This window comes from Accipiter gentilis, chromosome 33 (genome assembly GCF_929443795.1).
Source record: "Accipiter gentilis chromosome 33, bAccGen1.1, whole genome shotgun sequence".
Classification (NCBI taxonomy): domain Eukaryota; kingdom Metazoa; phylum Chordata; class Aves; order Accipitriformes; family Accipitridae; genus Astur; species Astur gentilis.
The window spans coordinates 12,210,257-12,237,629 of record NC_064912.1 but is presented as its reverse complement, the minus strand read 5'-3'; the positions used below and the strand labels follow the sequence as shown (position 1 = coordinate 12,237,629).

The window sequence follows — 27,373 nt, the reverse complement described above, 5'->3', positions numbered from 1 at the left end:
GGTTCCTGGGGAAAGCCAGGACCCGGCGGCACTTTACCTGCCTCCGCTGTGCACACCTCCTTCCCCGCACAGGCAGCGCAGCGAGCTGGGCGGCTCCAGCCGGGACCCCGAGAGCGGGGGCAGGGACCGGGGCCAGCACCGCCTCGCAGCCTCGGGTGTCTGCCCCGCAGCCCCCGGGTGTCTGCCCGGCAGCCCCCGGCCTTCAGCCGGAGGGGAGGGGAAAAGTCTCCTCTGCCGGGGGGGCTCAGAGGGCGAGGGACTCCCGTCGCAGGCAGAAGAGGATGCTTCCCCTCCCGAGACGAAGGGAGAGTTGCGTGGGGGAAACCCACGGGCCCAGGCTGGTGCTGCCCACGCCCTGCTCCCCCCACCTCCCCACCCGAGCGCGGCAGGCGGCCCTGGGCTCCTCGGAGCGGAATGCGAACCGACTGTACCTGGGATCACCCAGCAAAAGGGGGCTGTGGTTTCTGAGACGAAGTTGTTCCAACTTTGCGTTGAAAGTTTCCGACTAAATCGTGCCCTTGCAGAGCATCTTTTTCCTGCGATGCAACACATCCCGTGCCACCTTGACAGAACAGACAGTTCAGTTACTCTCCAGGGCAAAACACCGCACATTAATGAGAACACCGAGGTGCGACTTGCACACCGTCACCCACAGCAGGACAGGGACAGCAGAGGGACGAGGCAGAGTTCCTCAAGCCCGAAAGTAATGACTTCGGACTGGCAATAAACACTTGTCCCCTTGGATGACAACTTAAAGTATTTCAGGTAATTTAATCAACTACTGGACTCAAGTTTCTTTGCACGGGGCTGTGTGAGCAGACATTAACTGCACACAAATGCACTTTCAAGGTCTAGAAAGAAAGAAGTCCCTTCCCTGACACAATGAGCCACGCTGCGCCCCGTCCTTTGCAAGCAACTCTGATTTTAGAAGTATAGGTGTAGGTACAGTCACCCAGGACCACTTTGTACATTCAACGGGACTAAGCAGGTTTTTGATCCTGTTGAATTTAAGCTTACTCTGTTCATAGCTTTTCCCTGTTACTGCTCATGCTTACTAAGTGTTTTAATTCCCCACCTAACATGTAAGAATACTTGTTTAAATAGAGGGAACAAAACAGGAAATCATAAGAAAAAACCCCAAACTTATTTACATTGCACCTTCTGTCCCAAAACCTCTCAAAGCCATTACAAACCAAAGTCCTAAGTGGCAAGACTAAAAGATAGGACATGTGAAATGCATAGTCTCATGTGATTTTTAACCTGTGGGATTAAAAAGCTTAAGTACCTTTGAAGAAGTTTGTCTTAATGTATATTTGCTACAGGAAGCTAAATACCTTACACATTAAGAAACATATTTTCCCACTACTAGAGGAGTACAAATGAAGGTAACAAAACAAAAATGACTGGATTCACTCCGAAGCATGCATAGCTTATTTTTCTAACAGACAAATCTGATTGTCCTCTGTGACAAAATTCAACAGCACATGATGAAACAAGAATAATACTGAGCCTGAATTACTGTTGAAAAAACCCCCACTGGTCAAACCCCTTGTCCCATACTACAGAATACTTACTATTCCACAGAGATGACTGAGAATAAAAGGCTATTAAATCAGCAAGAGAAATCACTAACCATCAGGCAAAGGAAGTCCAAGGTAAACCTAAAAAGACATGCTGAAGCATCCTACCTGCCATAAGTTCACCAATCATTAAAAATAACCCCAAAACACACAATGCGCAACTTTTTTAGACTTCAAAAGCAAAAGATAAGTCAGTTCTTACTTTACTTACCAGCTGATATACAAGCTGAGGTTTCTCTGCTCTCTCACAACACTTATATCCCAAGCAATGCAAGACATACGCCTGCCAGTTCTGTACTACTTATGATGCCACTTGTTGTTTTAAAGGAAGGTTATATCCCAACTGCCAGAAATTATCCATTTTAAACAGAGTTTTTAAAACAAGACACGTTAAAATAAATAGCATTTATTTAGTGTTCCTGATGAAAAGAAAATGTCCCAGGCTAGCAAAACCTTCAAAATCAGGTCCCTATAGCCTGATCCTCAGAGGCAGTTTGACTCACAAAATTTGCAAGAAACTGCCTGCAAGTTTTTTAAGATGAAAACTTTCAGGAACAACTTGCTTAGAAAGCTTGTTATTAAACCCATCAGTTTAAAGTGCAGTTTTGGCAAGTTCTACTGTAACACCTTTAGCTGGAAAATGGCATATGCAAAAGCAATGAGGATTTATGAGGCTTTGAGAGGAACATGAAGGAAACCCAACCAAAAGTGATACATTTTTTGTGGACTGTTATCCCTTTAAACAATACTTAAATGCTGTTTAAATAAATGCAAGGTTTTGCTGCTACTGAGAGCTTGATTCTCAACACAAAGAGCAGTTGCTGCAGACAAGCGTGGCTATGGTTACAAAAATGAACACAAAAGTTAATGCAAAAAGTCATCTCAAAAAAAGTTTATTAGCATGATTAAAAACATGTGAAGAATGACAGTAAGAGAGAAAGTAACTTAGCATGGAAGAATATCCATTTCAACAGTTTATATTCAACAAGGCTTGAACTGAATGGATAACTTTATTGCCAGATTTCACTTGATTTCTTTAACAAGAGTTCACATGGTATCAGTTTCATCGTTATTAGGACTATTGCTTTTGCTTGGATCTGATCCCTGTTGCAGGTAAGTATAAAAAAATATCCCCCATTACTGCTGGACTGCAGAATGTATTGTTGGTTTAAGAGCTGGTAAAAAAGAAATTCTCAACTGAAGAGTCTGTTTAAAAAAATGACCTTTTTTTCCTAATCGCACTACAAAGAAATACATTAGTATTTTGGCCTTTAAATTTCTTACATGGTATTTATTTAGCATGGCAATCCCCAAATTCCCTCCCTTTAGGTAACCATAAATCAAACTCCTCTTTCAGAGGCTGCTTCTGGGGTTAGATTCTGGAGATTTACTTCATACACGCTTACACTGGCTTGAGGACGAAGACAGCATCATCTAGTACATAGTAGTCATTATACATATCACCTTCACATAGGTATGGCAGTCTGGTGAAAGCCTCTATGGCAAAACCAGCTTTACTGAAAACTTCTGGCAGGCTATTCACCTGTTCTTCCCAAGTGTGCCCTTTGATTTCCAAAACTTCTGAGGGCTTTTCCCACTTGCCACCTACTGAGAAAACAAAACAGTTTTGTTTAAATGATAAAGAAAACTTTATTGTGTGTTGTTATTTTCTTACAGAAAGCATATTACACAATTATATTCCATTCCACTCCAAATAGGAGGTTGACAAGCCATTTGTAGAGCTGTTGCAAGATCAGTTCAAGTTTTTGCCTATTGTTCAGAAGCAGCGCCTTCTTAAGGTTATCTTTTGTTACATTTTTAACTAGCAGTTCCAAGACTGGCTGAAAAGTAACTTCTGTTAGTGAGGCTGGTGTTCAGCAGACATGGACAGACAGATTATTTAATGAAGAGCTTTTCCAGCATTATAAAATTCTTTCTTTATGCCCATTGTCTGGCCAAAGATGGCTTCGGGTAATTACAGTAAATAGAGCCAGCAAGTTGAAAACTATGATTTGCTGTGAAGCTTCCATCAGTAGACCACCACCTTATAATGGATGGCTACAGAATCTTTGTTCCTCCAGTGGCCACCTACTAGCTGATAGGGTAAAGACTGCTTCGGGTCATATAAAATTAAGAAGCCAAACACTGTAGCATGATGTAAAACGTGTTGTCATTTGTAATATGCAATGAAATAATCTGAAGGATTATAGGTACAACTCTCAGAAGTTCAAAATTTAAAACTCTTAACTCATTTTCCAAGTAATGTCATCCACAAATAACAAATGTTTTCTGGTTCGGTCTGTACCTTTAACCAGTTTGCCAAATGCAACAGTAAACACCCTTCTAAACAGGAAGTTCTAAATCTTGTGATTCAGAGCGTTCTGCAACTCCAAAGAGTTCCTAAGTTCCTCTTCCTTCAAGCAGAATCATTTCCAGAGAGATACAAGAAATGGCATCTTTCAACAAATTAAAAAATGTGCTAATGCTGGCATTTGACTGGATTCTGTATGGTGCTGGTAAGACTTTAAGGTTCTTATATTTTCCCATGTAATAGCAGTTAAGCAAGATTGAAAATGTTGCGGTTATGATTTGCAACATAGCTACAAAATAAGAGCAGTAAAAAGTTTTTCTGAGAATCAAGCTAATTTCTGCTATCTTCATACAACTTCCAAATTAAACAACTGTTAGCAAATCTTTTTCTTCCAAAAGTCTGACATACTCCTGTAATCTATGATTTCTGGGTCAAATCATACTGCATTTTGCTGCAAAGAATGCTCCAGCAGCAGCAGGATGGTTTTCACTGCAGCTGTGCTTGTTTGGGAGGAGGGTTTGGGAAGCTGAACATACAGTATCTGCATGAAACTGAATCCATGGAGTTCTGCTCTGCAAGGCCATACAGAGCCCTAGAGTAAGGTGGAAAAGAGAAAGGGATCAACTGCAGAAGCACAAGCTACTGCCTTTCACCACACAGGGTGCAGGTACACCAACAATTTCTATTACTACAATCTTCAGACTGCTGTAGCTGCTATGGAATGGCTCTGATGTTGATCTGATGCAGAAGTAGAGTTTCATTTTATTCCTGTAGAAGTCACAGACATTGAATCTGCTTGGATTTGGTCTATAAAACACTCAGGGAGAAAAGTGATGAAGGGACAATGCTGATTGTCCACTGTGGACAGGCTTATAAATTGTGTATCAGCAGCAGATTAAGAGACTTCAGTTTATTTTTCTTCTAATTTGTTATTTTCTAGGAAGTAGAAAAGGATACTGTTAAACTACTACCTTCATTTTCACTGTAATAATCTCATTATCACCACTGTTTAAATAACTAAGCAATTTATTTGAATAAAATTAAATATACTAAAGCAGTATTTAAATTATGGATTTCTATAAGGACTTAAAAAAAATCTCCCAGACCAGTCATTTTAAACCTTAAATTTAAGTTCCTTAATTAGAATTCTCTTCTCTGATTAACCTTCCTGTTTTCTCTGCACACGTTTTTTAAATGTCAGAACTAACAAGCAATATTATTATCATCCTTAGAAACCCAGAGTCGATATATGTGATGAAGTGGAAGAATGTCTAGGAACTACTATGAATTCTAATCAATGTTATGAAATTGTTAAATTATAAACGTCTCCATTTATGACATTTCCACTACCTGCCATCATGCTGTCTCACTTGACTCAGATGAGGAACACTGGAGGAGAGAGAAACCCTTGCAGAACTACTCCACTGAGCATGTCACATGACACCCAGCCCTCCCCCCCGCTTCCCATTCCCATTCCCATTCCCCCAAACACTTAGGACTAAGTCTGAGGCAGGGAACTACACAAAGTATTATTTTGGTCTTCTCCAGGGCCAAAGCAGACATTCACATTATTTTAGATATATGCATCTTCTCTATACTTTTTCAGAAAAACAGAACGCTAAGCACATTACCACATAGGTAAAACTGTTAAATGAACACATGGGCAAGCTGAGAAATTATGTAAAAGAAAAGTTTGCTGGAAACAACCTTAAAAATATCAGGTTTGAAACACAGTTGTTTTTTCCCTTTCCTCCCACCTTTTCTCGAACAGACCAGAAGTAGCTTATTTTCTTTTTAGACTGTGGCTTGCTTTTTAACTGTCCCTCACATTACCAATACTTTATTCCCAACAGGTGCTGCAGATACCTGCCAAGTCACTGTAACACAACCCAGATTTCAGGAAGCTGACTACTCTATGCACACTGTGTTCCTAACATGTGCTTTTACTGCCTCTGGATGCTCCTTGTCTCCACCTCAAGTTCTATGGTTTCGCTTTTTAACTAATAAACACGAGGATTTGTGTATTCCTAGATGCACAGATGATAAGTACAAAGTACATTTATCAGAAAATAACATTTCACTTCAGATCAATGATCTGACTGTAGATGACAATGCTGTTTATATCTGTGGAATAGCATTTTCAGATTCAAGTTCACCCCGTTCTAAACAAACAGGAGATGGAACTGTACTAATGAAAACAGGTCAGTTGATCATTCCTTCTTAATGAAGCATCTTAAAAGAAATAAATTATCTTACCTAAATACTCTCTTTATTGACACTTTCAAGAATGGCATTTAAGATGGAAATACCAACAAAACCATTGGGAGTAGTATGACTAAATTAAAATATTAATAGTAAAACCATGGAGAGATTCTACAAATAAGCATCTTAACCTTGTTTGCTAATTAGATTGTTCTGTCATATGATGCAAATACTAGAATTCTACAGAAGAAAGAAGTTTTGTACTCGTGTTGTCTAACCATAGTCTACATCCTCTTACATAAAGACTTTAATGGCTATCAGAAAGGAAGTATCAACAGAAAAATGAGAAGTAGAGAAACTGACATTTAGCGGAAATAGGTGCAACAGAGTCTCAGAACTGGGGATTCACTGTGCCAACCTGAGAAAAAAGTTTTAGTTCTGAACCTTTGTATCATTTGCCTTCTAGTTAAGAAAGCAATGAGACTTCATTAACTACATTTCAGCTTTACATGCCTAAAATGGAAAAAAAACCCTAGCTGGGTTATTACTTATATTCCTTCCTACATCTAACTGCATTTCTGAACAAAAGCCTCTCAGCTTTATTCAGAAATTCCTTTAAGAGAGCAAAAAACTGGATTCTATTGTCTACCCCTAAAGGAAGGGTTAATAATCAACAGTAAGTCTCCATTGCCGTTGCAAATATTTAGCAAAACAAAAGAAAAGTGATCTCACTAAGGAATTTAGACTGAAAATTAACCAGAAAATATTGATGGGTGTGAGGGTTTTTTAATTCCTCAGAGGAAGGGGGCTGAAATGATGAATCTTAAGAAAATTATGTGAATCAGAAGAACTGTCCTTTATTCTAATACTCACTTCTAATAAAGGAGCAGAGAAGCAGCACAGCAATGGAAAACTCATCTTCATGGTCATCGCCTCATCATTACTGTTTCTATACAGCACTACTGTATTCACATTCTTTGTAGTCTACAAGGTAGGCTCAAAGTGCTTTTTCTGATTCTGTTAATTTTGTAAATCTAAGCAGTTTTAACATCTCCATAAGGAGAATAAAAAGACATTCCTAGATTCCACAACTTTTATGATTACGTTTTAAAGAGGTGGCTGGTTGAAGTTCATAAGCTGCACACATCTGCAAACTCATGTGGCACATACCTGTAGTTTTAATAGCAACCACATTTTCTTTTTTCAGTAAAGTGTCTAAAGGAAAAGGTATTCTGAAGTTAAAATTATCCTGAGAGTATTAATGAGCAAGTTGGAGATTATCTATCAAGGCACACTCAAAAAGCAAAACTACAAATTACCATTGTAAGTCATCAACTCTCTGGATTAGTTTCCAGTAAAAGTAAAATAATTTAAATTTAATGTCAAAGTATTTGTGAGCTGCAGTAAAGTTACTGCAGACTGAAGAGAGACCTTGGTAAAACTTAAAAATATCGGAGACTTGGAAAAAGTTTTATGCTTGTAAGAAACAAACACATTAGAATGCACCTGGTTAAAAATTACATAACTACTGGATTTTTTTTTTTTTTAAATCTAGAAAAAAACGTTGTGTTTAGTTAAAAACAAACACCCAAAGCTGCAACTGGAATCTTTACATAATAATGAGACTGACATGAGAAAGAGGACTTCACAGTCCTAAATGGTATGATATGGTAAAATGGTTCTTTGCTGTAGTGATCACTGTCTAAGCATAAAGGCAGGACAGTCATTTTGATTTTTGTTTTTCTTTAAACTGGGTGAAGTAGTATAGTGGGAAAAATTAATTAAGACTTCTTCAGGGGAAAAACCAATATCTGTGATGCCATTGGTTTATTTTTGAGAATTGGGTAGTGCTTCAGGCAGGTCCCACTGTACTCAAAGCAAAAATACCTGCAGCATCTACTACCAGAAGCTGAAAAAGGCCTTTACACACTTGAAAACTGTTTGACACTGTAAAAGGGCAACGCTTTTAACTATTCTACCTTAGCGGTTGGCTTCTCACCTTATGTTTTAATAGTTTTTTATTTTATTATCCCTCCCTCCAGTTAAAAACAAAGCTGCTAAAGAAAAGTGGGAATGAAGACCAAAGAACAGAGGACTCTGTATGTTACCACTTTGTTTGCTTTGTCTGTGATTCAGAACTTTTTTTCCTGTCTTTTTCAAATATATTTGGCATCAATTTTGTGATTAATTGACAATTCAGTTAGAGACATTCAGAGCTGTTAAGGCTTCACTTCAGATTCATACAAAACTAGTTAATGATTTTACATTTAACTGATTTTAACTAATTAGCTAAATAATTTCTTTTAAACAAATTGGATACAGAATAGTCAATCTATGTAAAGCCCATCTCTAATACACAGCTTCCTTTATGTTTTAAGTAAATTTTGTTTGAACTTCTTCTGAAAAATAACAGGTTTTGCTATTAATTTTTTGTTTGTTTAAATGGTACATTCAGGTAAGCCCTGAAGTATTTAAAACAAGTCTATTAAGAGCCTCTATCACCATGTATCCTTGAATAAAATTCAGAAGCCATACATTTAAATATCCATTAAAGAAGGTATATATGTTAAGAGATGTAATATTAACGTAATTTAAAACCCTTCTGCCTGCCAAACCGTATATTCTTAAAGTGTTATTTAGTAACATTCCCGAAAACACACAGGGAAAAAATCAGAATTATAAAAGGTAGAAAAAGATGTTTCCCCCAACTTCAAATGTAGCACTGACCTAAAATATTTTAAATAATTTGCAGAAAATCAGCAGTGGACGAAAAATTTTTCAAGCCATTGCCCAAGAACTTCAAAAGCAGAGGTATGCTGAACATTGCCAACAGCCTGTAAGTATCTATCTAACAATACTGAAATTTATGGGGAAAAAGAGGAACTGACAATTTTTAAGAGTATACCATTTCTATTTCCTGCCTCTGGAAATAGACTTCCTTTTTGAAAGTTGATAGAGGTATAAAAAAAAGTGTTCTGCACAACAGTCAAAGACATTATAAAGCATTCTAAATGACGATACATAGACAATTATATATTTATGATACTAATGTATGTACTTTTAAAAATAAAGCGTCCATAAATTTGTATTTTGCCAAGAAGTGGTCTCAACAAGTGGTTCTGGACTGTTTGGTAAAATGCATAGAGCTATTAAGAGTTCATTTTTGAAAAATATTTCTATTATAGTTCCTCTTGCTTCCTAAGCCCAGGGTAGCTAGGGGACAGAAGTTCTACAACATTCTTACAGATATTTCCCCCTCCTTCAACTTACAGAGCCTAAACTAAATCTTCAACATCACTGGGTAAAGCAACACAACTTATTTCATCATTCCAAATTTATGCCAATAAGTCTTATATGACCATATGACAATAATTTTGCATATGCCATGTAAGTTACAAAAAAACATCTTTAAAAGTCACATGTATTTGCAAGCTACAAAAAGAGCTTCAAAATCCTGCTTCAAAAATGTTGCTTCTCTTGAGAAACCTTATAAATTCTTTCCTATTCTGAGTGTGGACTGCACCACTTCAGAGATGCAAGGAGAAACCAAAAGAAACGTAGAACAAAGTCAAACACTTCTCCTCTAAACATTTTTACTTCATTTATTTCCATACAGCCCCAATTGTTTCCCTCTAATTACACCTTTAAAGACTTCAAGTCCCTGCTGACATGACCTGGTCTTTCATTTGAGCATCAGATATGATCACAGTGAAAAAAAGGGGTATGTTTTACTGCCTCTGTGCTCCCTGAAGATTAGGAAAAGCCCATAGGAAGAGGAAAAGAAATATGTTTTAAATCCTGTAGATGCCACATGGACAAAAGCAACTGGATAAGTGGGGAGAAAGGAGTTTACTGAAACAGTAAAGGGATGGAGTTTGTCTCAAAAAAGAAATTCTGCCTTTATTTAAAAAAAAAAAAAGTTCACATCAGTAACGAAATACTTCTACATTTTTCCCTTAGGATGTTTTGGAAGATGACACTGTTTATCAGAACAGATGAGCATGTGTGGCAGTTCAGATTTGTTCAGTATTTCTCATGCAAGCAAAGGGGCAGATGAAGAAGTTAAGCTTCTTCACAGACATTCTTTGCTTTAAAAACAGAGGAGAAAACCTTGCAGGGCAGTGTTCTTCAAGAGTATTTTCTAAACAGATCACCAAACCCAAGTGCACTGTACATTACATCTATGTTATATATTACTTCCATTTTCCATTCGGCAAGAATAAGAACCGTGGGAAAAGACTTCTTCATCTTTCATAAGAAAACAGCTAATGCTTCATAAAAGTTTCCTTTTTCTAGTTGAGATTTAATTCTATTTAATTCTCTTTTCTTCGTTTTACATAAATATACATGTATTCCTTTTACATGAATTGAGCATTTGTGAAAGATGTATGATATTTGACAGCAACAGAAAATAAACTCATTTCATAGCTGAAATTCTGGGTTTAGTCATATTAATGTGATAGTTATCGATGTAACAGATATACAGATCAACAGTTACTGAATCTTAACAACAGCTTAAACAGAGCAAAAGCTATGTATTCTGTAGACAGGCAAGCAGAAAAAAACAGACAATATAAATGCATGTACTATCATGGTAAAGCTCATTTGGATGGGAGCTTCTTCCTAGCCTGTTTAGGAAAGGAAAGTAGTGGTCACAGTGAGAAGGTTGCTCCTGCAATATTAAAATTCACTTGCTAGACAGACAATCCCCATCTTCCAGTCCTACCATCCAAAGTCAGGATTACCTGGAGCAGCAAGTTTTGCCTTTACATGCCTGTTCAACATGGGATACAAGCATGAACGCAGAAGTATAATCCCTAGTCAAGGTGGTATACTTTTTTTTTAAAGTACCTTTTTTTTTTTTTCAGCAGTTGCTATGTAGACAGTCTACAAAATCAGCACTTTTACCAGAGATCTGTTAGTATCATGCATTCTCCCTACAAAAGAACAGCTGCCTCTTTCATCATCATTTAAATAAAGCAAAGCTTTGTTTAACAAATGAAACACCATTTCTCACTTCAGTGAGATGAGAACTGACAACTGAGACAAAGCAAGGGTTCATCTAGCATAGTACTGTGTTTCCAGCTCAACTTAGTACCAAGTATTTCAGGAAGATGGAAACACATATTTGTCTTCTTATCCCTGTCAACCAATCACAAGGTGTTAAGGTGTTCAACAAGAAAATTTCACAATCCCAAACTGCTAGTGTTTACTACTTCTGAATTATGATGTCTCTGATGTTTTTAATTTAGAGAAACTTAAACCAGTCTAGTCATATATCTAATAATGCCTTTATATAAATATGATGTCCATATTGGGGAATACAAAGGATTTTTTTATGACCCTATGAGATACCTATAAAAATATCAAGTTATAATAATACATATTCTTATATGACTAGTCTAATACCTCATGATTCATCCAGCTTACTTGCCAAATTTAGACACATGCAATAAGTGCATTACTTGTTCTGCATGTTGAAAATAAAACTCTGAAAAGTCCCAGAAAGAATTTATGATTAAGCTACTTTGGACTCTAGGTGTCACTGTAATTCCAGAAACAGCAAGCACTGAAATATATTTTACCTCCTCCTCCACCTTGCTTTGTTCTCTTAAAGCAAGTTTTATGTTATTCACATAGACAGTTTCCACAATTACCCTCCCATTACATTACATGTAATCTTGTTTTGATTAAAATAATTTCTCCATTTCTAGAAACTTATCTATACACTGATCAAACACCTTACCTGCCTCATGTCTTCTCCATTTGTTCCCCCCTCTAAAATTCAAAAATTTCCCTAGGCGGGCCTAAACTGTTTTTAATTAGCTGCTACAAGAAGTTACTTGAGCCATGAAACATTCTCCTCTTCGAATGTTCCAAGTATATATTTTTTGGTAAATATAAAGCATATGTACACATCTAACACTTTTTAAAATGCATCATCTTGTAGAATACCTGAATGAAAATACCGAAATTCTAAAATCATTTGTACATCATGAGGACAGTCTGGCAGTTCATTGTCTATTTCTTTAGACTACAGTAAATAGATCTTAAGTTGGAAAGCTTCAGTGGAATGACAGTAACCTTTGTGTGCTAACTTGTATTGTCTAAAGAAGTTTATATGGGCCCATATCCATAATAGTGGTAAAGAGACAAACTGAGTATGTTTTTAAATTTCAGAACATATTAAGGAAACAAAACTGCCTTAGGCAAAGTGAATAATCTGCTACAAGTCACCACCACAAATAAAAGTATGACTTTGGTTTACAAGACATCTTACAACAGATTTCAACTTTCAACAAGTAGGAATGACTGAGTTCAACAATCACAGAACAAGTTTCCAGTCCCTTGGGATTTATAAGTTTAACAATCTCTTCTCCTCCCAGTATACTGTAGGGGATTAATGATGAAGGATATAAGTGGACTTAGAATAGTTTCTTCCTTAACTTATCTACCTCCTGTTGAGCCAGGAAGTTGCATGTGGTCTGTCATATGGTTACCTAACAACTTGCAGAAAAGTAGCTGCTGGGTGCAATAGCGATTGCAAAACACAATGGCACATAGTTTTGAAGGCACACAAACAAAAAAGCCATCCAAATAATTTCTCAATTTCTGCTCCTAATATGCCAATGAAAGACTAGAAAGACACTGTTGTTATTTGGAATTTTAAAGAATATTTAAAAGAGGAAGCTATATTGTTCCACATTATAGGAACAATAAGCTGTAACAAATATGCTTGAAATCCTGTACAGATGTGTAAGTCAACCCCCCCATCTCATGTAAGATGCACTACTTTTCAGAATAGTTACAAAATTATACAGTCAAATACTGTATTTTAAGCAATTCTTCATCTGATGGCATTATTTTTTACACTTAAAACTTTTTACCCCTCCCCCTCCTCCTGCCAAAATACCACTGGCATGTAAAAAGCAGAAAACAGATACAGTTTGACGCATTTGTGATTGCCAGGTTTTTAAGGTTATTAGTTCTGTATTTTCCAGGCATACATGCCTTTCCACAGACAAGTCTTAATACTCAAGGAGAGATAGTGTCCAAACGATGACTGATGAACACCAGCCTTCTCGAATTCAAACCACCTTTAGGGCGCCTCAACCTGAATCCACAATCATAGGCAGGTAAAAAAAAGTTTCTAGTCTCTTTTGAAGTTTAGTTATAAGGACAGGTTCATTGAAAATCTCTCATGTACTCCTTTAAAATGCAACTAGGGGAAATAATGGGGCTTTGGCACTTAATTTTACTTTTTTATTCCAGTTACTAATACAATATAACTAGTGGTTGATACTTTGTATTAGTAGGGATCTATATTTTACTTTGAGAGCTCATGTTGGAAAGTGAATGTTATCTCCTTATGAATTTTTAGGTGCAGCTCATCTGGAACACTTGAAACAGTTTGGCCTGAACTGCTCTATTCAGTATTAGAGACAGTTCTGATGGTTTTGCTCAGTTGGTTGCTAGAGACAACTGGGGTTACCTATATGACAGCAGCAGAGGGCCCTAATCAGAAACCAGTTTTCCCATGTTGCTCCAACACAGCTCAAATGTGGCAACCTGCAGAACAGGATATGTGACTTCAATATTTGAGCTTTTTGGTGGTGCCAACAATGTATGTTGGGGAATTAAGAAAACAGCTTACATCATGTGGCCTATTTACCTATGATTTCATACTTCTGAACATGCACCATACAAGTTATTTGCAAAAATCAAACACAAACATGCAAATTATTTATTAAACATTTAATTTAGGATACTATAACCTACAAGTGTTTTCTTTACCTGCCTAAATAGCTATTAATCAGCGTACTTACCATTTTCCACATATGGGTGAAATGGCAGAACTAATGCTAGAATGACTCTGCCTCTAGTTGGCTCCAGTACACTTCTAATATCTTTTAATACAGTCAGTGGTTGATCACAGCGATCCAGCAAATTCAAACAGCTGATAACATCATACTGAAATCCTGTGTTTTGCCATTCATTTATACCAAGCACCCTGCAATGGGAAAGAGATACAGTCTGTTAAACAAACACAAGCTGAGTTCAGAGAGAACCACTGAAGACAAAATTCCCTATGGATGTGTTGATAGTGCAGGTAAGGTCAGCCACTGAGGCAATGAGAAGACAGACATGATCCTTCTGGTCTTTTGCAAAAGAAAACTAAATCAATGATGGGTGTGGCTATGTATCTGGCCATACGAACCTTTATATTGCCTTACAATCATCAGGCAATAAAGGAGACAAAAAACAAAACCCCAGGTATTAATGTGTTGTCCTAGAATAAAACTGAAGATACTTCTCAAGAAACAGCAAAGCTGAAATATGATTAATGGCTTGCTGCATTCTATTATCTTCTCTGATTTACCAGTGTGCAAACCCAGATTGCAAAGTTTCCACTCAAAGACAGGTGAAGAAAAGAAATCCATAATTCTTCCATTCTTTGGGTTGAAGTCTAGGAATATAGTGCCTGAAATGCTAACCATTACCCAACAAGACTGGATCTGCTGCTTGCAAGAACCTCCAGGAGCTGTGACGAGTGCATGAACAAAGATCTGAAAGTTCCTGAGGGTCTTTTTTACTAAATATTATTCAGTCTCAACAGCAGGAGCTAAGCGTAGCAAGAATAAAAGAATCTTTACACGGTCATCTATACTGTGGGATTAAACAGACACAGATTATTGAGGCATCCCTATTGCCAGGATTCAGTTTGCTTTCTCTGCAGTACCTGTATTTTCCTCTTGTGATTTTGGACTGTTTATTTAGGCTGTTCATCTGAATTTCATCTTTCTGACTCCCTTGATTAAAGTAATTTATGCAAGCTATGAAGAAAGAGACTTCAAAATGGTTGTTGCCTATTTTGTCTTAACTGATAACAGGGAATGTCTGCATCGCAAAAGCACTGGTAAGAGGGAACCATCAGACATGTTTGTTTTCCTACTTCTGTACAGGTTAACCATTTCCATAACCATAGAGAAACTGACTGAACATACTGAACATTCATTAAATATTACGAATAGATTACTTTGCTCTAATGTCTGCTATAAAGGATGTAGGGAGCATTCACTCCAATACCTGTATTTCTTTTTCTGAAGCTGCCATATCATAGTTTCAGACAATTCAGTGGCATAGATTTCTTCAAAGTGAGGACTCATGACTTTAGTGACTTCTCCATCCCCAGCTCCTAAATCGAGAAGTCTGTGGGATTTCCATTCTGGATTTATTTTAAGCAGTCTTTGAAACTGTTCTGGGGAAAACACAAACATTGAGCCCCTTCCCAGCAGCCTGAAATGTAAAAATGAGAAATGATCAATTTTGTACAAACTTTAACAGGAAGGACAATGAAGTCATTTAGAATGTGCTTTGGCAGCAACCAGTCACACATAACAGTAGACAAGGTCACTGCTCAGATAAATTTTAAATCCAGTTCAACTTGCCTTGCACTTGTCAGAGATCAAACACATAGCCACATGCAGTCACAGTGGTTAAGACTTCAGCAGGAATTTGATTAGGTAAGGAAGAGCTCATGGGGTGCAGCTCAAGCAAATGATCACATAAAAAAAAAAAAAAAAAAGAAAGGAGCAGGGACAGAAAGAAGAGGAAAGGTAAAATAAAGGCTGAACCTTATTTGTCACATTTGCAGATTTGAATCTCTGCCACCTACCTTAAAAAAAAAAAAAGATAAAATAGCAAAGGAAATAAAATGGCTGCAGACACAGAAGTATGCACAATGAATGAGGAACAGGATGTAGAAATAGGAGGGAAGCCAGGGAACAGGTTTAAAGAAAGGATGGGGGTAACACTGCTGGAGTGGCAAAATAAGATATTTTTTTTTTTAGTTGTATGTTACAATGGCTTTTGCTGCTATCTGCAGATCCTGCTTTCAAGATGAAGAGCTGTGGAACAGAAAATAGGTAACTCATTAAGGAATTGGGTAGAGGTGACAGTTGGATTCCTTATAGATCAAGTCAATGACATACCCGCCCATAACTGTTTGAAGACTATGTAGTGACGGATTTCAGCTGTCATAAGAGAATTCAGAAGATGAAAGAGTTAGGAGAACAAGCAGAGGAAAAAGAACTGGTCAGTAATAGACTGAAGGTAGCTAAATACTATTATTTAAACTAATGTTGGATAGCTGGCTAAACTTAAAGACAATGAAGAGAAATCTTTTATGTGCAAGGCGAAAAAAGGTAAACAAAGATAAAAAGAATCAAAGAATAAAAAAATGTGAAAAGGAGGCAGCCTAGGAAAGACCGACTGTACTAAAAACCAAAGAAACAAACAAAAAGGATAGAGCATACAAAGTCACATAGAAGAAACTAAAGCGGGATATGAAATGTATAAAAATAAACAGAGTATAGCCAATTTAAGTAGAGCCCCCTTGCAGCACACTTGTCAGTCCACGCTGTATAATTGGCTCACAGCTATTATTCCTAACAGCACTATGAGGTGTTATCAAAGCACTGGAGAGCCTTTGAAAAAAAAAATGGAAGAGAAAGGAAGAAGAGGAAACCAAAGGAACATTTCTATAAAGCTGCAAGTAACTAAGAACACCACAGGGAAGCTCATAAAGTCATCTGGTTAGAAAATAAGGAAAACGATTATTTTTCTAGCCTTAGTAGACAGCTACTATCCTCATATCAGACTGTGCAGAAGTATGTAGTAGGTGCAGAGGTGGTGATGGTGGAGAAATCAGGTAAATGTAACAAAATTCATAAGGTCAAAACTGTTAAACATATGTCTGAATGGGGTGACATGAGCAAAAAAAGGCACTGATTTTTTTTGGAAAAAATACTAAAGCACCCACAAACAGCTAAACTCCCCTGCAGCCACAGAAGAGCCTGATGCAGTAAGACTAGGAGAATATTGTTTTATGAACTTCTCTTCTCCTGCTTTCCTGACGTTTCATCAGTCGAACATGCTACATCAGAAGTTACCTGTTCCATGTACAGCTTACACACAAATTTAAGTTTTACAGAAAAAGAGAAAGGACAGAATTCTCTTTTCCGTGTTAGTGTTACCAGACACAACACTCGGCCAACTTCTGCACTGTTTAGAAAGCTGCCTAGGTTTGCAGTGGGTGTGCATGCACTCTCTAGTAGAAAAGAGTTTTAGATGCAATACAGAACTGACTGGATACAGACATCTTCAACAAGGACAATCACAACAGTAACTGATATAGATATGGCAGTAGGTAAAATAAAGGGCAAGGTTGGGGGGGAAGAAAGCAGAGGGAAGAGGGATACATTATCTAACACAAAGAGAACACTCTTTTATTCAGAAGGAAATTAATACAAGTAATGGTTATAAAATACAATTGGAGTCCTCTGACTGTCGCTTATTAATTGCAATTACCTCCTTTGTCCCCCCATACTGGAAATGGTGTTTTTCAATTAAGCGGGTTGGACGTGAAGAGCACAGTAAGGCATTTCAGATCTCTTAGACTGGCAAAGGGAAAACTAACTACAAATTTAAGAAAAGCTGACAGATCAAGGGGTAGGGCTGAAAATTTGAAAACTCTAAATCCAAACTGTATTTAGTTTACCTAAGATTGACTTTTCACTTACCCATTGATAGATGTTCTAGACATAAAGAGGCTAAAAATTGAGGACACAAAAGAGTGATAGAGCTGGATAAACAGCCAGCCTGATTTCTCAATGCTGTTATTTAAGAAGATCTGTGTTCCTTGGTCAAGGTAACTCTGGACAAAAACAGGCTGAAGGGATTCAGATAACTGTTCTGTGTTGCAGACATACCACTAGAGAAAGAGATAAAGGGTCATTAAGAAGTTCAGCAACATAAAACCAGAAGTAGTTAAAACAAATTGAATACATGGAAGGATATTATCAATTTCCATAAACATAAAAACTTAGTTTTTCCTACAGACTTTTCAACAACCTTCGGGATTAATTTAACTTAGATTTGAATTGTAATCAAGTGAGGACCAATTACTTGCCAAGAAATAATGCTTTTCATTTTTGTCTTAATCATTACCCTGTACTTCGAAGAATTCTACAAATTCACTGGAAAGCAAACACAGGTCCTCTATGGAACAGCACCACACTGATAAAACACTATGAAGTGGGATAACATTGTTTTCCATCTTCCAACTCATTCTCAACTTTTCCCTAGGCATCCTCTGAAAAGAAATCAGCAAGTGCATTTGCAGTATTTTTCCAGGAAAGGAGGTAAAGATTTCAATCAATACTTTAGACCACAGCTTGTCTGTCTTAGAGAATTGCTGGACTATGTTTCTTCCTTACCAGTACCAAGAAGCAGGTCCACAAGTCTTTCAAAACAATTATGTCTATGAAGCTGCCTCCCAGCACCTCTACTAAACAAAGGAGCAGGTTCCCACATCTAGGAAGTCATCAGTATCAGCTGAAAGGCAGTTATATACTTTTATATTGGTAAAATCTAATCCCAAGCTAAAATGGGCCAATGACTGCATTCGCCTTGTGTTACCTGGTAACAACCACTCCTATACAAACTAAACTAACACTGATATGCAAGCTACTGTTCAATTAATTGTGAAGAAAAAAAATGCTACTCTTTGATATCAAATCTAGCTGGAAAAGTAATAAACCATACAATATCCTAATATTTTACTACTCAGGTGTAAGGTATATCTAAACTCCTTCTTTAACACCTGCTTTACATTATTTTAAATGCAAAAAATTCATGCAAAATAAGGCAAACCTATGGAAATTCTGAAATTTTAGGACCCTCATGGCCATCTTCTGACCTCCAGCAAATGCCTCTAATGCTACAGCATTCTGGAATGTCAGCACTGACAATAAAATTCAAAAGGTTGCTCATTGCTAGGTTGCAATGCCAAGCTACCCCCACACACACCTCAATATGCAGAAGTTACAAAAAAAGTTTTAAATGTAATTTTAATTAAGAATGTCTCTTATTTTTCACTCTCCTACGCTTATGCAGAGTTATTGTCAGTCCTTCTCACAGAATCTCTAATGCTATTGTGTCTGTTTTCTAATATCAAGAATTATTCCCTACAGCTAATATTCTCTTATCTCCCCCTTAGATCTTGCAATAATGTTCCTTAATCTGGCTGCATGTATTTATTGTGCAGATAGGGAGTTATACATTTCTTAAAGAGAAATGGTGAGTTTTAACAGAATCTTGTAAAAAAGCATATAGGAGGACAGCAAATGGTCAGCTGGGATAACTCCCCAAGTCTGTGTAGCCATACTATGCAAAATGTATGCTCATATCCTGATCCCTTCACATTTGTTATACCTTGTTGGGAGAGGAACAGTCACTTAACGCATGTTTACACAGTGTTCAGCACAATGGGACTTCCAGTCACTACTGTAATATAAATAATAATGGGACAGGGTTCTTATTCCAGTGTCCTGCTGCTTCACAATTATAGTGCCAGCAAGCAGAGGAGCGTAGACAGCGGCACCAAGATCATTATGCTAGATTCATAAACAGGGGCTCCGTCAAACACTGACCTGAAGTAGCAAGGGATGTCACGACCCTTCAGCCAAGGAGCAAATATATGCCTGCTTAAGTTTACTTTGAAAACCGCTTGCATAACAGCTACATTTCTGGCAGAATCAGACTCTCAACTGTATTTTTAAACACACGTGTAGGTAGGTAGCACAAGTAAGTGATCCCTTCCTCTAAAAACCAGGTTTTGAGCAAGTCTGTACCACAGGATGGAGCCTGGCACAGGGATTCCTGAGACTGCTGATTTACCAGTTTAGGTGTTTCCTCACTGCAGCACAGTGCTAGTTAAATTAATCAGCATAGTCCAGTGATTCCCAAAAGGAATCCTGAGTTGTGAAAAACCACTAAAGCAGCAGCCTGTGTACTTTGTCCATCTATCATCAGAGGCCAATTTCAACTCTGGCAGAAGCGAACAATCCCAAGATGCTGAGGCGCAGGCTGGGATATGTGTCAGGTTCATCACGAGGTTGCTGCCTAGCTACACTGGACAGGTTTGGAGTGGCTCAGATGATCTGCCATTTTCAATGTGTTGCCATATTCAATCCAGAAGAAAATGTATCCAACTGTCAAAGCTTTGGGAAACACAGGCTTTGTTCCATAAGCAATATGGCCACATACATGCTGTACCTGAGCTCACACACCTTGGTACTGCACTGAACTGTCACCTGTAGTTCCAGGATCTGACCATGGAAACCAACAGTCCTAAAATTCTTGTCTTTACGACTTCCAAATATTGATATATATTGACATAACCATTGGCAGAACAATGATGGTGACAATTGTGAGAAGAGAAGCTTGTTTCCGAAATTAGGCATTGTTCACAGACCTCCTCTAATTTCTTCTTCACGGTTAACCTTGCCAACAAGGTTACTGGCAACTACCTATATAACACTAGTGAATAATAGAAATGATAGCAAACTACACGAAGAAGAAGAAAAAAATAAAGCCACACAGGATGAAACCAACCCAACTTTCAAATGACAAAACTGCTGAAAACCAGCTTAATTCTGGAACTACTTCCTCAGAACAGAAAATGCCCTTGTTTTCCTCCATGTGCAATACATGAAAAGCCCTTTTCAGGCCACTAGTTTCATGACAGAAAGCTTATCAACCTCTTATAGCACAACAGTAGAAAAACTACAGCACAAAAATCTGAAAAGGTAAGTTAAGACCTTTTTTATAATAAAAATTATAATTATTGACAACTCTTGCTTAATATTAGTGAAAGGAAGAAAATGATCTTTTAGCTAACTTACGTAAAACTAATGAAGTCAGTAACACTATATAGAGTGAAAGTACCTGGGGCTCAACATGCAATCCTTACTTACGAGTAAACTCACAAACTCAGCAATCACAAATCTTACTAAACTTTCTAAATAATCAATACTTTAGGTTTAAAATCTAGATCTTATAAATTAGAAATTGAGAATATCCACTGCAGACCACCTATCTACCTGTGAATGACATAATCATCTCCATAACACATTTCCTTGCTTGACTTGTCTTTCTAGTAGTTTTTTAACAACAAAATAGACTTTCAGATTTTCTTTGTTCACCAGAAGGAAGTTCTTTCTGTAAATCTGAATTCTGCTTCTCTTGTACTTAGGTACTGAATGATCCAAACAGCAGACCATTATTCATTAAACCCTAGTAATACCTGCACTCAGTAGCAAGATTCTGAGTGTCAGTGCCCACCCAGAGCACTAAAAAAGCTCCAGTAATGGATCAGCTTGAAGAACTATAGTGCATAATTGTCTTCTTCTTTGTACAGCAGTCCTCATGTATTTATGCTACGTCTTCTTCATTAGCTCGTCTCTGTATATTTTACTTAGAATAAGTCGGTATCTTCCTTCAGCACTATGAGCTTTTGTTAGCCCTTCTGAACTCCTGTCAGATTTTCAGTAGTGTTTTGGTAATACATAGTGCAGATCTGAACATATTCCAAATGCAATCATATCACATAACCATTGCATTGCAAGGGTATAGTCCCTAACTTTTCCACAAAGTACTGACCCACGTGCCTATACTGCCCAAATATAGCACTAACCTTTTATCGCAGTCATATCACATTGCAAACTCATTTCTAGTTTGCCATCTACTACTGTTCCAAGGCCTCTGTGAGGTTCGCGGCTTCCCAGTTGCTTACTTTTTCTATTTTCCTCTAGATACATCAATATTAATTACAAACGTCTCTGATTGCAAACCTACCCCATTCAACACCACCTGCAAACTCCATTCAAGTGTACCTACAGAGCTCACCAAGAAAAACGCAAAACGAAGGTTTAAATCTCTCGGGAGCAGCTCTGACACCCAACCCGACGCGTTATCAGTCTCGGGACACCGCGCTGGCTCCCCATCCCGCCGTTACCGCCGGACTCGCTCCGACGACCCTCCCGCGGCGAACACCCAAGCCTCTGCACTCTTCGCCGGCATCCAGCCCCGACTACCTTCCCCCTGCGGCTCTTCAGCCCCGGCACCCCACCTCACCTCCCCAGCAGGCTCCCGCACGTATCTCGCAGGGAGGGCACACGTCAACTTTCTCACCGGGAGGACCGAGCAGTTCCCTCTCTTTGTCTGACGCTGCCCGGCCCGGTGCCCCCCGCAGCCCGCACCAGGGTCCCCCTCTCCTCTGCCCCCCCCCCCTCCCCACCCGCGGCGGCCGGTACCTCAGGGCGCCGCGGCGGCCGAGGACACCCCCCCCCCCCCCCCCCGCGGCCGCTGCCCCCGGCGGAGCTCCCCGGCTTCCCTGGGGGCGGCGGGAGGGAGGCCCCTGTGTCTGAAGGGGGGACCCCCCCCCAGCTCAGCCCGGCCCCGCCGGGCACGGGGAGGAAAGGCGGGGTGGGGGAGGGGAGGGGCGGGAAGGGCGGCTGCCTCTGGGGCTGTACCTGGTGGTTCTCCCTGGCGCCCGGGGCTGGCTGGCTGTGGCTGCCCATCATATTCACGTAGAGGGACCTGGATAAAGGGCTCCTCAGGTACCTGGCAGGGCCAGACCACATCCTCCTCCTCAGCACCCACAGGAACAGGGTGTAGCAGCCCAGCCAGCACAGCCACAGTCTCATCGGGGGGAAGGGGCGCGGAGTCACCCCCTCCCGCTGCCGCCGCCTCCCCTCTCCATGGCAGCGGCGGCGCCGGCAGCACGCAACTCGCCCGGCTCGGCTCGGCTCCCCTCCGGGGCCCGCACACACGCTCAGGGCGGAACGCGCGGCGCCGCGGCAGCGAGGGCCGGCCGGACGGCTTCGCTGCGACACGCCGGGGCCTGGCGCGCACCCGCTCCCTCCCTTTCTCTCGCCAATCACAGGGCGGGCAGGGCCGTGGCGCGGCACGGGCCGCCGCTTTCAAACCGGAGCGGGGTAGGTTGGCAGCGGCGGCGGCTGGTCCGCGCCGCTCCCTCCTCCCCGCTCCGGTCACCGGCGGCGGCGGGCGGCCACCTCCCCCCCGACACCTCAGAGGGGCTCGCGCCGGCTCCCTCAGGCGCGCACGTGCTTGGCGCCGCCCTCTCACCCGGACCGCGCGTGCGCAGAGCGCCCCGGGCGGGAGGCGCGGTGGCGCGGTGGCGGAGACGCCGACGGCGCGCGGCTGAGGCGACGGGCGGCCGGCCCGTTATCCGCCCTGGCGTCGTCCACACACCGCCGTGGTAGTTCAGGTTCATGTCAGTCCAGAGGACCTCCCTGGAATGAGATCCGTTCTTTAACTGAGGTTCAAAATTTTGGGAGGAGTTCATCCGTTTGAGGAATTCTTGGCTGCTGCAACAGTAAATGCTGAAAGAGGGAAGTGGTGCTTCACATCAAGCTGTGCTTGGTTTCCATTATCTTCAGGTTTTTCCCTGTAGGCAGAAATTTGAGGTCAGGAAGCATGGAGGTGACCAGATTCCTAAAAAAACCCCAAACCCAGAAGCATGTAAAGATAAATTCGGTCATTACAGGGCTTGCTCTTCAAAGGGATTTCTATCTGCGGATGAAAGACTACAACTGTTTGAAATGCAAAGTTTGGCTTCAAGACCTCAGATACTGCACTTTTTCTTCTAAATAACTATGTTGCGATGTCTCAAAGTAAATCTTATTGCTCACCTGGAATTTCTGCAATGTTTTATAAAGCCTTCTTTACAAAACTTGCAGCCTGGGGTCTGCGGTAGGAGCATGGGTCACTGCACGGGAGGATCTAAGGCCCTCGATCCAGGTGTGCTTTTTCCCGAAGCTGTGGGATGTGCATGCAGAGGAAGGAGCGGTCATTGTGTAGGCAGGAAAACAAAAACTTCAGAGTCAGGCTCCTGCATCCTATTTCTGTGCGTGGGGATGCAGTGGGGCATAGTGGAGACTAGCGGATAAAAATGTATCCTTAGTGCAACTAATACCCTACAGAGGAACGCTAGCCTAGAACAGACAGTGCTTATCAGAGCATTTTAATCTGCGACAGGTCAAGCTGCATGAACATCTTCTGGCTTTTCATACAGTAGCATACGCCTTTGCTAGAACAAAAGCCGTAGTTACAGTGGGTTTGGGTTAGGCACCACTTTTCTCACACTCTAATAAACATACGTTATTTGTGGTAATAGCATAGAAAGTAAGGAATATTGTGTACAACTGAAACTGAAAATCTAGACAAAGCCTATCTCATTAATCAAATTCCATCTGAGTATGGCATCAGGGCTATCGTCTCCAATCTCAGAAAGATGTTTCTTAACAACCACAAGCAATCAGTATCTTTCCTTTTGATCAGATTTGAAAGGCTGGAGTCTAGCCCCTTAATTTCCTGGTAAGGATGACACTGGAAGTCAGACCACCGCAGGATCCTGGCTTCTACCTGGAAGATCCTCTGATCAAGCACTAATCACATCCAACCTTGTTTATCCTGGGAAATCAGCAAAACCAGAGCAACAACAGAATATTGCCAGAGGATTTTTCTGTTCAGTTCATTTTCACTGATGTTTAACCTCCTTGAGGAAAGTTTTTGACATGAGAGCTTTAGACAGTTTTCCACATGATGATTTTTTTTTTTTCTCCAATAGCTAGATGAGCTAAGATGCCTTTTTGGTCTATTTCTTTTTATTTGGTTTGGGATTAGGACTCTCCTTTGTATGTGTGGTGTTGTTTGTAAAGACAGATTAGCTTATTTTTTCCCTCCAGGAATAAAACAACTTTATAATCAAAATCCAAAATGACAAAAGCTAAATTTTCTGCTTTTTAAACAGACATCTGCTCACAATGTGTAAACCAATAAATAAAATTGCTTCGGGTTAGTTACATGATGTTCACAGGGAAACATAGCTTAATTTTATCACATGTAAAATACAGATAATGAATTGCATACCAGATAAATTAAGAAACAGGCTAGCTTTTGTCTTTGCATTGTTAGTATACAACCTGGGTATGTTTTAATGAGATTTTTCAAAGTTCCTACCCAATGTTACATTTGTCATTGGTATTCTGCTGCAGTAGTTGTATACAAAGCATATTTTTCTCTTGACAGACTATAAAGAACACACTACTCATGCATATTTAGGTAATAATTTTGATATATTGTCATTTGCATACAGGCTGGTGGAATTGTAACCAATTGCTGGACTGTGTCAGAAAACTATTTATTGTATAAGTGTATGCATACGTCATTCAAAGCAATTAGTGTGCTGGGAGAGGATTTCCAGAAAAAAGGAATCACTTTTTTTTTTTCTACTTTCTCCTCAACTATTTAGATAGTGTTTCTTCTTTCTCTTGATGGAAAATTTCTATGATCGATTGAATACCTAGAGTCCCAAAGGTCCAAAACATACCCAAAGGTTTTAACACAGCCTGCATTTGCTTTGTGGTGATCACAAGGAGCCTGGTCTTATGGAGCAGGACTCACAGTGACAGGGCTGGCTGCACAACCTCAGGTATTCTAAGATGTAAATCTGCTATTTTCCTGATCAAGTACAGTAATTAAACAACTTTCCCTTCTATTATTTAAACAATAGTAAGAAAGCGATTACCAGAAGGAGGTCTTTAAGATAAACATACATAGGAATCTATCTAAAATCCTCTCCCCCAAAGGTAACTCAGGAAGCCCAGTTGTGGGTTTTGTCCTGCTCTCTAAGACAACTCCCCCCAGTCTCAGTTGTATGTTCCTTTACAAAACCAGCTAGAATTCTTTTGACTGCATGTACTACTGAGCTTTTTCCTGAGCTGGCTTAATTCTGTAAAGAGCTCAGAAGTATTTGTGAAGATGTGGCTTATCTTAACAGTTCCTTCCCCTTCCTGCTTGTCTTTCCTGACAGCACCCATTAAGCTGTACAACCCTATTCAAATGTAAACATCCTACTAGCCATGTCAACATAGTATATTCGTGAATTACTGAGCAGTTCCAAAATCAGCACAGCAGGAGACTGGGAAGGTCATTTTGTACAAGACAAGAACAGGGGCAGGCCTCTAAGCTCCACAAAACATAAATCTAATTGTTTTCTACTTTAAATATGCTAGGTTGTCATTTATTCAATGTTTTCACTTTATCACTAACCGTATATTATATTACTGCTATATTAGACTAACATTCTGTAGTGTCTATTAGATAACATCCTTTTAAATCTAGTAGACACTTTTACCTATTGATTTTCAATAAATAAAATTAATTCAGTGTATTAAGATCCAAATTCTCAGAATTTATAGAGAACTCTAAGAATGGGATTCAAGCACCAAATTTCTCATTCTCTGAAGTTATCACAGCATTTCATATATTATATTATACACATTTAAATCCTCTTTATCAGTTATGAGACTATTTTAGATACTCTTAAATTATGCCCCAAGATTAAGTTGGGGCATTTTTCCAGCAGGAGGAGTTCAAGCTCAGATACTATTGGCTAATAAGGAGAGAAAGCAGACAAACCAGCTGTTGCAAGACACAAAACTCTTTGCCTTTGATCATCCATTACTTGATTCATGGCCAGGAACAATCATGTGGGTTTAGCAGAGGATAACAAAGTTTAGTGGGTGACAGAGAAATGGAGAATAAGCGATGTCAATCAGAACATACTACCAACCTTCTATTCTTGTAATAAGACTACCACCTGAATTTAAAGCAGTTTTCCAGTCCTCTTTTGGATTGACTATTGCCCTTATAGCAAGAGAAATAGGACAGACAAATTAGAGAATAATAAATAAGAAATTTGCAAAATTATTAATATTTTACATATTAAATAATTTGTATTTCTCAGATTTGTTTTCTAAACTAGTTTATTCTACACAGTTAATCTCTCATATCGTAAGGCTGTCTTGCTTAGAAACCTTTTACTATTTACTTTTCCTATCTTAATTCTGTGCAGTAGTTTATAGAGGCTATTCAAACTGTGCCTTCAGTCGTATCACCCCTTACTCCTTTCTTATTTCAGCAAATAAAATGGTAGCTTTACCAAACATTTTCCAGAAAAAATAATTCTGATCATTTCAAAGAATTCTTGCTATAATTTTGACTCTTAAAAACACTTACTAGTTTTCCTGTTGTATAGCACAGCACTCTCCCAGTTGTACACTAGTTCTAATAACATATTAGAACTAAGTAATGAACACAGTCATCTAAGAAACCCTGTTTGTAGAACAGTAACATTTTCACCTACCAAAATATATATTCTATGAGGATAGGATGAAGATATGAAATTCAGGAAATATAGAAACAGTAAAGAAAAAACTATTTTAAGTTATTTATTACCATTTTAAAGGAATTGCCAGGGAGAAGACTGTTTCATATAATGAATCAAAGATTACATTAACCTAAATTCCTTCAGATTTCTGTCCTTCGCGTTTTGCTCCTTCTGCCTTTC

General features: G+C 39.3%; 3 protein-coding genes across 6 annotated transcripts in view; 1 reads left to right on the top strand and 2 right to left on the bottom strand.

Moving 5' to 3' along the window:
- OTOA (otoancorin) overlaps positions 1-289 on the bottom strand; it is a 40,351-nt gene extending 40,062 nt beyond the window's left edge. The window contains exon 1 of the mRNA XM_049791091.1: positions 38-289. The gene's annotated coding sequence lies outside the window, so the exon portion shown is untranslated. The remainder of the gene's footprint in view (positions 1-37) is intronic.
- Positions 290-2,464: 2,175 nt separating this feature from the next.
- Positions 2,465-22,785, bottom strand: METTL9 (methyltransferase like 9). The gene is made up of 5 exons (XM_049791106.1): positions 22,470-22,785; positions 17,676-17,866; positions 15,181-15,390; positions 13,920-14,104; positions 2,465-3,188 (listed from the first exon to the last, which is right to left on the bottom strand). The coding sequence occupies exons 1-5, from the start codon at positions 22,641-22,643 to the stop codon at positions 2,983-2,985; spliced, it is 966 nt and encodes a 321-aa protein (XP_049647063.1). The 5' UTR covers positions 22,644-22,785; the 3' UTR covers positions 2,465-2,982.
- IGSF6 (immunoglobulin superfamily member 6) lies at positions 3,935-18,360 on the top strand. Of its 4 annotated transcripts, none has more exons than XR_007504524.1 (6): positions 3,935-4,096; positions 5,745-6,092; positions 6,978-7,084; positions 7,649-7,753; positions 8,136-8,192; positions 8,846-8,857. XR_007504524.1 is itself a non-coding variant. In XM_049791107.1 (6 exons), the coding sequence occupies exons 1-6, from the start codon at positions 4,030-4,032 to the stop codon at positions 18,298-18,300; spliced, it is 723 nt and encodes a 240-aa protein (XP_049647064.1). In that variant the 5' UTR covers positions 3,935-4,029; the 3' UTR covers positions 18,301-18,360. The 4 variants fall into 4 exon arrangements, 3 of the variants coding, with proteins under 3 accessions (XP_049647064.1, XP_049647065.1, XP_049647066.1); XM_049791107.1 differs by lacking the exon at positions 7,649-7,753 and adding an exon at positions 18,241-18,360 and having other exon boundaries at positions 8,846-8,929; XM_049791108.1 differs by lacking the exon at positions 7,649-7,753 and adding an exon at positions 12,274-12,348 and having other exon boundaries at positions 8,846-8,929.
- Positions 22,786-27,373: the final 4,588 nt, after the last annotated feature.